The sequence below is a fragment of the Symphodus melops genome (assembly GCF_947650265.1).
Source record: "Symphodus melops genome assembly, chromosome: 1".
Lineage (NCBI taxonomy): Eukaryota > Metazoa > Chordata > Actinopteri > Labriformes > Labridae > Symphodus > Symphodus melops.
Window position 1 is genome coordinate 21347064 of NC_136691.1, and position 10113 is coordinate 21357176.

Genomic DNA, 10113 nt, shown 5'->3' on the forward strand with positions numbered 1-10113 from the left:
GTAATGTGAAGTAAACTATACACCCATGAAATGCCAAACAAATTAAAAACTATGCATTCAGACATGCGGTGAGTGAGTTAAAGTGACAGTGACCGTTTGTCAGGTAAAGTGACCAAATGAAGCAGTAAAGGTAAAAACAAGCTTTAACAGTTATTAACTTAGTTGAGTTTGTATGAAGGGATTCGGGACCTTTAAATGTGAATAATACATCTGAGAAGTTAGGTTTCGTCTTTAGATAGTTAAGATACAGAACACAGGACTTCCTGACAGAAAAAAAATGTTGTTGCTGCTGCAGAAAGTTTTTTTAAATTCTTGGAAATATTTGTACATGTTAATGTGTGTCTTTTTAGATATTACTGTGTACATTTCCTGAAAAAAACATTTCAGTATTATTATAATATTGTTGTTAAATATTGAAAAAAAATGTCATCCTAAATTAACAAGGCTTTGTTATTGCTACTGTTGATTATTGTTGGGACATAATTTATAAAACACGAATACAACAATATTGAATGTATGAAAAACAAGATTTTTAATTGTTAGTATAAGGAAACAAGATTTTTTTTTTGTCACATACTCAAACAGAGTGAAATATAGTGCCGTGAAATATAAAGACTGTTCCACAAGGCTATGTAACAACAATAAACACTCAATTTAAAACATATATACAGTAAAATAGAATAAAATATAAAAAAAATAAAAATGAGTTATGTGAATGTACAAAATATAAAATACAGTAAACAGTTTAAAGTGTGTTTTATTGAATGTACAAAATATAAAGGCTGTCTTTTGTTTGACATTTGCTATTTTAAGATTAAATTAAGTGTATGTTGTATTTATTTGGCCCTTGGCTTCGCAAAGTTTTGGGGGCCTCTCATAAGAGAGGCTCTAATCTCTCCCTGCAGAGGGCGGTATCACAGCCTGCTGGAATTCAATGACGAGAAGAAGAAGAAGAAAGTGGGCGAAGGAGGTTTGGTCCTTCCGGCTCTCCGTCCGACGTCACTGAATGTTGACGTGTGGCTAACCTGTGTGATTAGCAGCAGATATTTGAGTAAAGTACAAAGTGAGTGTAAAGGTGTAAAGTGAAACTATGGCGGCGGACTGGGAGGAGATCCGTCGGCTCGCTGCAGACTTTCAGAGAGCGCAGTTTACCGACACAATTCAAAGGTAACCACGGCAACAAGCAGCTGTTAGCAGCTGAGCTAAAGAGGCTAACATGAAACTGTTCCTCCTGTAGATGGGATTAAACCCTCTCTCACATGTAATGAATAAAACACACCTGTGACACGTGTTCAATCCTTCCTGCAGGCTCTCTGAGAGGAACTGCATTGAAATCATCACGAAGCTGGTCCAGGACAAGAAGCTGGACGTGGTCCACACCCTGGACGGGAAAGAGTACATCACTCCTGCACAGATCAGCAGAGAGATCCGCGACGAGCTCTACGTCCATGGAGGTCCCTGTGACATGCACACATGCTCTTTATACATTTAAATACATGTCACATCTACTTGTAGAATATAAAACATCCAGAGCGCTCAGGTCCTCAGGTTCACTCAGTGTTCAAACAAAGTGAAGCAGCTTTTAGTCACTACGCTCCTCACCTGTGGAACAAACTCTCTGAACACCTGAGGACTGCTGCCACACTCAACTCCTTCAAATCATAAATTATTCACTCATTAGAATTGCCTTGTTCCTGATCTATATAAATCAACCTGCCTTGTCTTTATCTCTCTCTCTCTCTCTCTCTCTTTTCTCAGGTCGGATCAACATTGTGGACCTCCAGCAGGTGAGAAAGCACAGTTTTCACTTTGTCCAGATGTTTCTACCACACAGATCCAGATGACTTTAAACAAAGTGGAGAGGTATGGTCTCAGAGGTCTTGCTCGTGATTGGCTGAGAAGTTATCTTGGTGGCAGAGAACAGTATGTGCCCATGAACAACGTGGATTCAGATATAAAGAGCATTACACATGGAGTTCCCCAAGGCTCAGTACTGGGACCAAAGTTTGTTTATAATGTCTATTAATGATGTCTGTAAGATCTTACTAAAACTGATATTTAAGTGACTGTCATTAAAGTGATTGTCCAGTATGTGTGTATCTGAGGAATGAAAACAAAGAAAGATGAGTCTCTCCTGCAGCTGTTGTACAGTCTTATAGACGGAGGGGAATAACAGAGGGGCGACTCTGTCCAGACCTCTTCACTGAAGCGTCCCGTGTCTTTCCTTTCAGATCATCAACGTGGATTGGGTCCATGTGGAAAGTCGAGCAAACGACATCGTCAAGTCTGACAAAGGCATGCAGCTCGTCCTGGGCCAACTCATTGATGAGTGAGTGACATCACATTCAGTGCTTCTCTCTCTCTCTCTCTCTCTCTCTCTCTCTCTGTCCTCCAGCAGGGTTCATGATGCTCTGATACATCCAGCACAGTGTTAAACGTAACGCTCACCCGCGGTGAAGCAGAAGCAGGCCTTCATGTCTTTAGATAGCCGAGCTGTCGTGTGGTCAGACTTTGTTGCAATCGATGAAGAACTCAAACCACGTGAGATGAACGTCCGACTCTTCCTGTTGATGCTTGCAGGACGTACCTGGACCGGCTGGCTGAGGAGGTGAACGACAAACTGCAGGAGGCGGGTTTGATCAGTATATCCGAGCTGTGTAAGAGCTATGACCTCCCTGGAGACTTCTTATCCGAGGTGAGCCACGCCCTCTCACGTTAAAGAAGCGTCATCGAGTGGTTTTCTACCGTCGTCTCATCCTGTGTTACTGTCAACCGTGCGTCATGTGGTTTGTTTTCTTTTTCCTTCTCAGGAGTTGTCGAAGCGCCTCGGGAAGCTCATCCAAGGAGAAATGGACCAGTACAACAGAGGGGTCATATTTACTCCAGCTTTCGTTGCTCGCCACAAGGCCAGGATCCGGGGGCTTTTCAGCGCCATCACAAAGTGAGTCGCCTCCAAGCTGACATCCTTCACTTCCTGTGCTCTGCTCCGTGTCAAAACCTCGTCTTTGTGCTCAGTGTTTCACTTCCTGCTCTCCTTCCCGCAGACCGACCCCGGTGAGCGGCATGATCGGAGCGTTTGGATTCCAGGAGCATCTTCTCTACTGTGAGGACGCTGGTTTGACTTTACCACTTTAAACACTCTTTAACACTCAATCAAGGCTTCAGTCTGTGCTGCAGTATCCGCCATCATGAGGTGGAAACACCTGAAGCTTAAATCCCAATCAACATCTGCAGCATCTGTCTCATGCTACCACGAGAGTGAAAGCACCGGTAGCATTCAAAAGTGACTAAAACATCAGCCAGAAAGCATCAGAACTGAGAAGTGGTCTGAGGTCACCACCTGCAGAACCACTCCTTTATTGGGGGTGTCTTGCTAGTTATCTATAATTTCCACCTGTTGTCTATTCCATTTGCACAACAACATGTGAAGTTGATTGTCAATCAGTGTTGCTTCCTCAGTGGTTTGATTTCACAGAAGTGTGACTGACTTGGAATTGCATTGTGTTGTTTAAGTGTTCCCTTTATTTCTTTTTTTATAAACCATCATGCATCACGGTTCAAAGATTGTTCAGAGGTGGCAGAAGGTGGCGTGAAAACAGAAACATGAAGAAGTGGATCAGAGTGAAGAAAGAGTAAAAGCTATTCAGCAGAGTGATGTGAAGAAGAATATGTTCAGTTATTACATAGTTATTCTTTATGTTTTGTAAAAATACATTTTATTTTTGAAAACATTTGGGTGAAGTGCGTCTGTTTGACCTCGTTGTGCGACGCTGTCACTTTTCTTTACACGAGACATTTTAAGACTAAAAAAACCCAAAACAATCTGTTTGAAAAACAATCTCGCCTACGTGTGGACGAGGACTCAGGTCTTTGAGTTGAACTCGATTGATAACTAAATCGTTTGGTGTGTGATTGTGATTGTTGACAGCCGTCACAGTACTAATGTTTGTTTCATGACTTCTCTCTCTCTCTCTCTCGCTCGCTCGCCCTCAGCCGTGCTGGAGGAGCTGGTGAACAGCGGACGCCTCAAAGGAAGCGTGGTTGGAGGTCGACAGGACAAAGCGGTGTACATCCCTGACATTTACTCTAAAACTCAGAACACCTGGGTGGACTCGTTCCTGCAGCAGAACGGATACCTGGGTACGAGCAACGACGCTGCTTCTTGACGTGTGGTCGCAGTGTTTAGGTCATGTGGGTGTGTCTAAGTGTGGGTGTGTCCCTCCTGCAGAGTTTGATTCGCTGGTCAGGCTCGGGATCCCCGACCCCCCCGCCTACATCAAGAAGCGCTTCAAGTCCAACAAGCTGCTGTTCCTCCGAGCCGCCTGCGTGGGGCAGACTCTGGTGGACCAGGTGGAGGCGTCTGTGGAGGAAGCCGTCAACTCCTCCACGTGGGCTGACATACAGGTACACACACACACACACACACACACGTATGAGGCGATCTCATTCCGTCAGTCAGCTCCAGCTGCACTGATGTGAAGACGCCTCATTCCAGCTGTTGCCTGCAGCAGCATCCACCTGTCGGCTCCTGCTGCAGGTGGAATAAAACAGCGAGGAGTGATGAGGTCAGAGCCGAGACGCCAGACGCCGGCCGTGTTCTGCTGCTGTAAGACGGACAGATGGATGTACGTTATTGATCCCAAGCTGGGAAACTGTGGCGTTACAGCAGCAGGACATCAAACACACACAATGTTAGTAACAAAACAAAACAACATGGAATACAGAAGAAAAGCACTAAAAATGTACACGGTATGAAAGCTACACATTTTAGATCAGATTTGACATTTTATAGAAAGTCCAAACGCCGACCTGGCGACTCGTCTGACTGTGGTTTTCCTGGTTTGGTTGTGTTGCAGCCGATCCTGCCCAGCTGCCTGTCAGTCGAGGACGTGGGGATGCTGATAAACCAGGCTATGAGGAACACCAACGTTCAGACGGCGGCCCGCGTGCTGGGAGCGACGGTGGTGGTCAGCGAGAAGTTCATCAGTAACTGCCTGTCTCTGTTCGACGACGGCATGCAGCAGAAGGCTCAGAAGGTGCAGCATGCGCGGGTGAACCAGAGCGACGTCACGTCCTCGTGGAGGGTGAAAAAAGCACACTCACTTTGTCATTTCTCTCTCAGGAGGTGAAGAACAATCCGGTATTTCTGATATCTGAAGACGACGTGAAGCAAGCGTCCCTGCTGATGGAGAGCTCGGCGCTCTCGAAGAAGGAGAAGAGGGAAGCGGAGCGCAGGAAGAAGACTACAGGTAGGTTTATCTTCTGCTTCAGATCGACGTCTGACCTCGCGTTCAGCTCAAAGAAGAATCCTCGTGCTCACTGGCCCTTTGCAGCTTTCTCGCTCAATTTGAAAGAAGAATCTGATTGGCTTTCAGGAGAGACTGCAAAATGAACTTCACGCTCCCCAGCTGACTGTAACCCTCGTTAAAGGAAAACAACTATAAACACTCAGGCAGCAGCATCCTGCACGTCCGTCTGACAGGCAGAACTTCGACAGCTTCATCAACTTAAAGGAAACCATTTTTTACTTGAGGCTTTTTTCGTTAACAGAATTTTGAGCTAACATGAAGCAGATCAGCTCCCGTCTGCTCTCCTGAAAAGATCTCCATGACTTCAGGAGGAGATACCCATCCACACGTAGCCGGGTATCTCACAAAGCAAAAATATTTGTCTATTTTGGCCTCTCATCCACACGAAAACGCATCAAAAACCTAAACCAAAGTGAAGATTTGTGACTTCTCCGTTGATGCGTTTGCATGTGGACGTCAATAACCGGGCTTTTGCGCTTCGAAACGTCACTGCCTGCGACAAAATATGTTCTTACGTCACGTAAGCGACCTGTGTTTACATTCAGAAACAGTATGGATGCCCTCGCAGCAGGTTTGGCCCTGTTTTTTTGTCCAGGCGCTCTTTTCTTATACTGCTCCATGTTCAAGAACAACGACGTTAAGGAAGGTTATTATTATTTTAAGTTTAAAGCTTACTCTGATTGGATAGGATTTGGGGAACTACTGCCACCTAAAGGTCTGGCATGTGCTTAAAAACGCACTTCTGCAGTTACGTGTGGATGAATTTTTTCTAAAAACGAGTGAACATACGTTTTTTTCTAGACAGAGGTGGGGCAGGATATTTGTTTTTACAAAAACCCGGCTACGTGTGGACAAGGCCTGAATCTCACGTCAACATCTGTGATATCTGACTCCTGAGTTTCATGAGATTTGAAATCATGTCTCCGTCTGCTCTGTCTCCCAGAGGGCAGCGGCAGCGTTAAATCCGGCGGGGGAGGAAATGCCAGGGAGTTCCGGATCCGTAAAACCAAGAAGAAGGGGAGGAAGGAGGAAGACAGCGACGAGGACACCGGACCTTCACAGCAAAGTAAGAAAGTCTCCCTGCGCACATTAACCGTGTTCACAGAGCTGTTTGACTGAAACAAGACGATGATGGCTGGTTGGCCACGAAGTTCTCCTCTGGGCTGTTAAACCTCTCTGTTTCCCTTTGAGACTCATTAGCCTGTGTTTTACCTCGGCTCAGATCGCAGCAAACAGACTGCGGCCCCCTTTATGGCCCAGGAGGAGATCGTGGCGGTGTTAGAGGAGAGAGTGAGCGACTGCCCTGAAGACATCCTGTGTGAGCTGGCCGAGCATTTAGTCAGGTGACTCTCTCTGCTTCTCACCTTCTCCGTGACCTGTTCGGTGTGAACGTGTGTTTAACCTCCCGCCGCCCGTGTCTCCGCAGGCCGCTGAACAAAGCCTATCAGGAGGTGCTGCGGGCCGTGTTCATGTCGTCCAGCAGCTCGCCGTCAGGGGCCAACAAGAAGAAGAGCATGAAGGAGCTTCAGGAGGAGATCACCAACCTGTACAACAACATCCGGCTCTTTGAGAAGGGGACCAAGTTCTTCTCTGGTAAATGCTGCTCCGCTAACCACCGAGGGGACTGAAGCACATGCAGATATGATGGACGTTGAGGCGGCAGCAAGATACAGGAAATAGAATGTTTTTATAATGATTAGGGGTGGGACTTCAACATGTTAATTACGATTAATTAATTACAAGAAAATAATGAGTTACATTTTTTTTAACGCATTTAATCAAAGTTTGCTTATCGCTAGCTTCATGCTAGCTTCGCGCTAGCTCCGCCACAAGTACAAACAAGAAGCGCTTGCAGCCTGAACTTGACCAAATGACTGGTGAATGTCTTCAGGACCAGAAAGCTATTTCAAACTTTATGACACTGAGAAGTAAATAAAATTGGATGCATTGAATTCGTTCATCCACCAAAATCCATTTAGACTGAGAAGTGTTGCTTTTTAGGGCAAATATTGAGATGCACTTAAAATGTGATTAATTTTAATTAATTAATTAGAAAGCGGTGAGTTGATTAGATTAATTTTTTAATCAAGTCCCATCCCTGATAATAATATGAGTTAGTCTGTTTCTGTTGGACAGACAGTTAGCTTGTGCTAGCGTGCACTCTTCATTTCCCGTCATCCTATCATGTGTACGTTGATTTTGGGTCAGCTGTATGTTTACCGGTCCCACCAAAAATCGTCCAACCTTCACCCTAAAGTTCTCTGATTCAGAGGTAGCTTGATGCTTCTTCTTTGATCCGGCAGATGAAACTCAGGTCCTCATTGCCAAACACGTCCTGAAGACTCTGTGCACGGACGTCACCAACATCCTGGTGAACTTCCTGGCTGCTGACCTGATGATGTCCGTGGAGAATCCCAGCAGCATCAGCACCGAGGTGAGAGAAGAAACAAAGTGCGTGTGTGTGTGTGTGTCTCCTCAGGCCAGGAGGAGATCTCTTTAAGTCACTTTAGAGTTCATTAGGACTCCATGTTTGAAAATTGCTGTGTGGGAGTTGTTAGTTCAGACTGTCTGATGTGTCGCCTCAGGTCAGAGTGAAGATTGTGGGCAAACTGTCGGAGGAGACCAGAGGACCGCTCATGAAGCTGCACAACAGCCTGAACGGCAAAGTGAGTGTGTGTGTGTGTGTGTGTGTGTGTGTGTGTGTGTGTGTGTGTGTGTGTATGCTGTTAGTTCCATCAGCCGCTGCCACGGTTAACCTGCTCACACTCTGTTCTTCACAGACGATTGAAGACTTCATGACCAACATCGAGAGCTGTGCAGAGGTGTGCGGCTTCATGCTGAAGAAGGGGGACAAGAAGAAGGAGAGGTAATGACGATGCTTACCTGTCGGTAGTCTGTGGAGCAAATACCAGGTCTTTCACCCTGTCTTTCATCCTTGGGCTTCACTCCAGACGTTGTTTAAACCGTCAGCAGACACAAACGGAGTCTGAGCATGTGAAACACTCCCTCAGAAAAAGCTGCTTCTTTTGGCCCCCCCTGACATCATCGAAGCGGTCCAGCGACTTCAGGCCCCCCGACAGGAAGCTGGGCTGTATTTCTGACTCGTTATTCTGTGTGATGCAGGCAGGCCCTGTTCGTGCACCGCCAGGCTCTCACTGAGCAGCTGAAGGAGACGGAGGATCCCGCTCTGGTCCTCCACCTGACCAGCGTGCTGCTCTTTCAGGCCAGCACCCAGTGCATGCTGCACGCTCCGGGGCGCTGCGTGCCCCAGATCATCGGCACCCTCACAGGTCGAATCCCCACGGTACGTCTGAGGTGTCATAAATCACGACTTCATGGTTATCTCGATATGAACCGTCACAATAACCACATCGCTTCAGTCTGAATTCATCACAATAATTAAAACAAAACACTTCTGATGTCGTCAATCAAAGCCTCTCTCTCCGCATGTGAACATTGCACCATCCGTCAGATGAAGCTAAGCTAACAGCTACCCTAGGATTTATGAGTGCCAGTTAAGTGAAGATAGATAGATAGATAGATAGATACTTTATTGATCCCGAGGGAAAAGGAGGAATCAGTTCTTCAGATTCAGGAAGGACTTGTGTTATTACAGAGCGATGCAGAGCTGGCTAAACACTGAAGCTTCAGTGTTCACTGCATGCCACCCTGCAACTCTAGAGGAGGGGGGGGGGGGACAGAGCTCTGCAATGTTTTCAATTTAGACTGCTGTACCCATTTTTAAACACTAGGTGTCAGAGTTACGTACTGCTCCTTTACACAGGTTTATTTTCAGGAGGGTCTTTATGGCTCAGCAAATGTTGCTCCTTCAGGATTGTTTACATCTTGTCTTCAGCTCTGCGTTGTCTCACAGTAAGACAGTGTTTCTTTGCTGAAGATAAACTGCTGAACGTGTGTGTGTATGTATGTATGCGTGTGTATGCGTGTGTGCGTGTGTGTGCACGTGCGTGCGTGCGTGTGTGCGCGTGCGTGCGTGTGTGCGTGCGCGTGTGTGTGTGCGCGCGTGTGTGCGCACGTGCGTGTGCGTGCGTATGCGTATGCATGCGTGTGTGTATGCGTGCGTGTGTGTATGCGTGCGTGCGTGTGTGTATGCGTGTAATTGCAGGAGCAGCAGCAGCTGCTGTCGACCTACCAGAGCCTGGTGGTGAAGCAGCTGGTGAGCCAGAGTCAGAACAGGAAGCTGGAGGAGGCCGGGGACGAGAAGGAGAAGGACGAGGAGGAGGAGGAGGAGGAAGGAAGCGTCCGCACGCAGCTCATGAACCTGACCGCACAAGTCAAAGAGATAGTGCTGTCCCAGAAGAAGACGCCCGCCACAGAGGAGTGAAAGTGTCACTGAGATGATGGATAACTGTCAGGGTCTTAATTGTTCATATAGATGCTTCTAGCTCTGCGAGGTCCGTGTGTGATGGGTCCGTGTGGATGTCATTCTAAATGATGAAAGTGAAATTCCTGTGTGGGATGTCTCCCTGTAAACCTAATTAAAGCCAATTAACCCTCAATGAGGGTTCGATATCCATGAATTCATTAAACCCTCCTCTTCCTTCTCATGTGTTTGAGTCATTGTTTTGTAAAGTCCTATTGTACCTTTAAAATCCCCGATGACAAAATGAGTCTAAAGGAAGACTGCACGGAGCGAGACGAGATTTATTTTGGCTCGGCTTCGAGTGCAGGATTTTATTCAGGTTGGATGGACTTACCTCGCAGCTGAGCCACTGTGGATCACAATCCTTAAAGACGGCTGAAAGGCGTGAGAGGAACCTTGAGTTAAGATATTCAACCAAAG

The 10113-nt window shown here is 46.5% G+C and overlaps 1 protein-coding gene across 1 annotated transcript; it reads left to right on the plus strand.

Moving 5' to 3' along the window:
- The first annotated feature begins 934 nt into the window (after positions 1-934).
- ufl1 (UFM1-specific ligase 1) lies at positions 935-9877 on the plus strand. Its single transcript, XM_079352072.1, has 19 exons — positions 935-1167; positions 1309-1454; positions 1759-1787; positions 2232-2329; positions 2581-2695; positions 2811-2941; positions 3045-3103; positions 3994-4140; positions 4229-4404; positions 4857-5036; positions 5123-5249; positions 6253-6375; positions 6532-6652; positions 6736-6902; positions 7613-7743; positions 7895-7975; positions 8090-8175; positions 8433-8613; positions 9436-9877. Exons 1-19 carry the CDS (start codon positions 1091-1093, stop codon positions 9652-9654), a joined length of 2394 nt encoding a protein of 797 aa, XP_079208198.1. The 5' UTR covers positions 935-1090; the 3' UTR covers positions 9655-9877.
- The last annotated feature ends 236 nt before the right edge of the window (positions 9878-10113 follow it).

Coding starts and splice junctions, on each gene's coding strand:
- ufl1 (XM_079352072.1), top strand. CDS start 1,091: ATGGCGGCGGACTGGGAGGAGATCCGTCGGCTCGCTGCAGACTTTCAG. Junction 7,744..7,894: donor CCAGCAGCATCAGCACCGAG/GTGAGAGAAGAA, acceptor GTGTCGCCTCAG/GTCAGAGTGAAGATTGTGGG. Junction 8,176..8,432: donor GGGGACAAGAAGAAGGAGAG/GTAATGACGATG, acceptor TGTGTGATGCAG/GCAGGCCCTGTTCGTGCACC.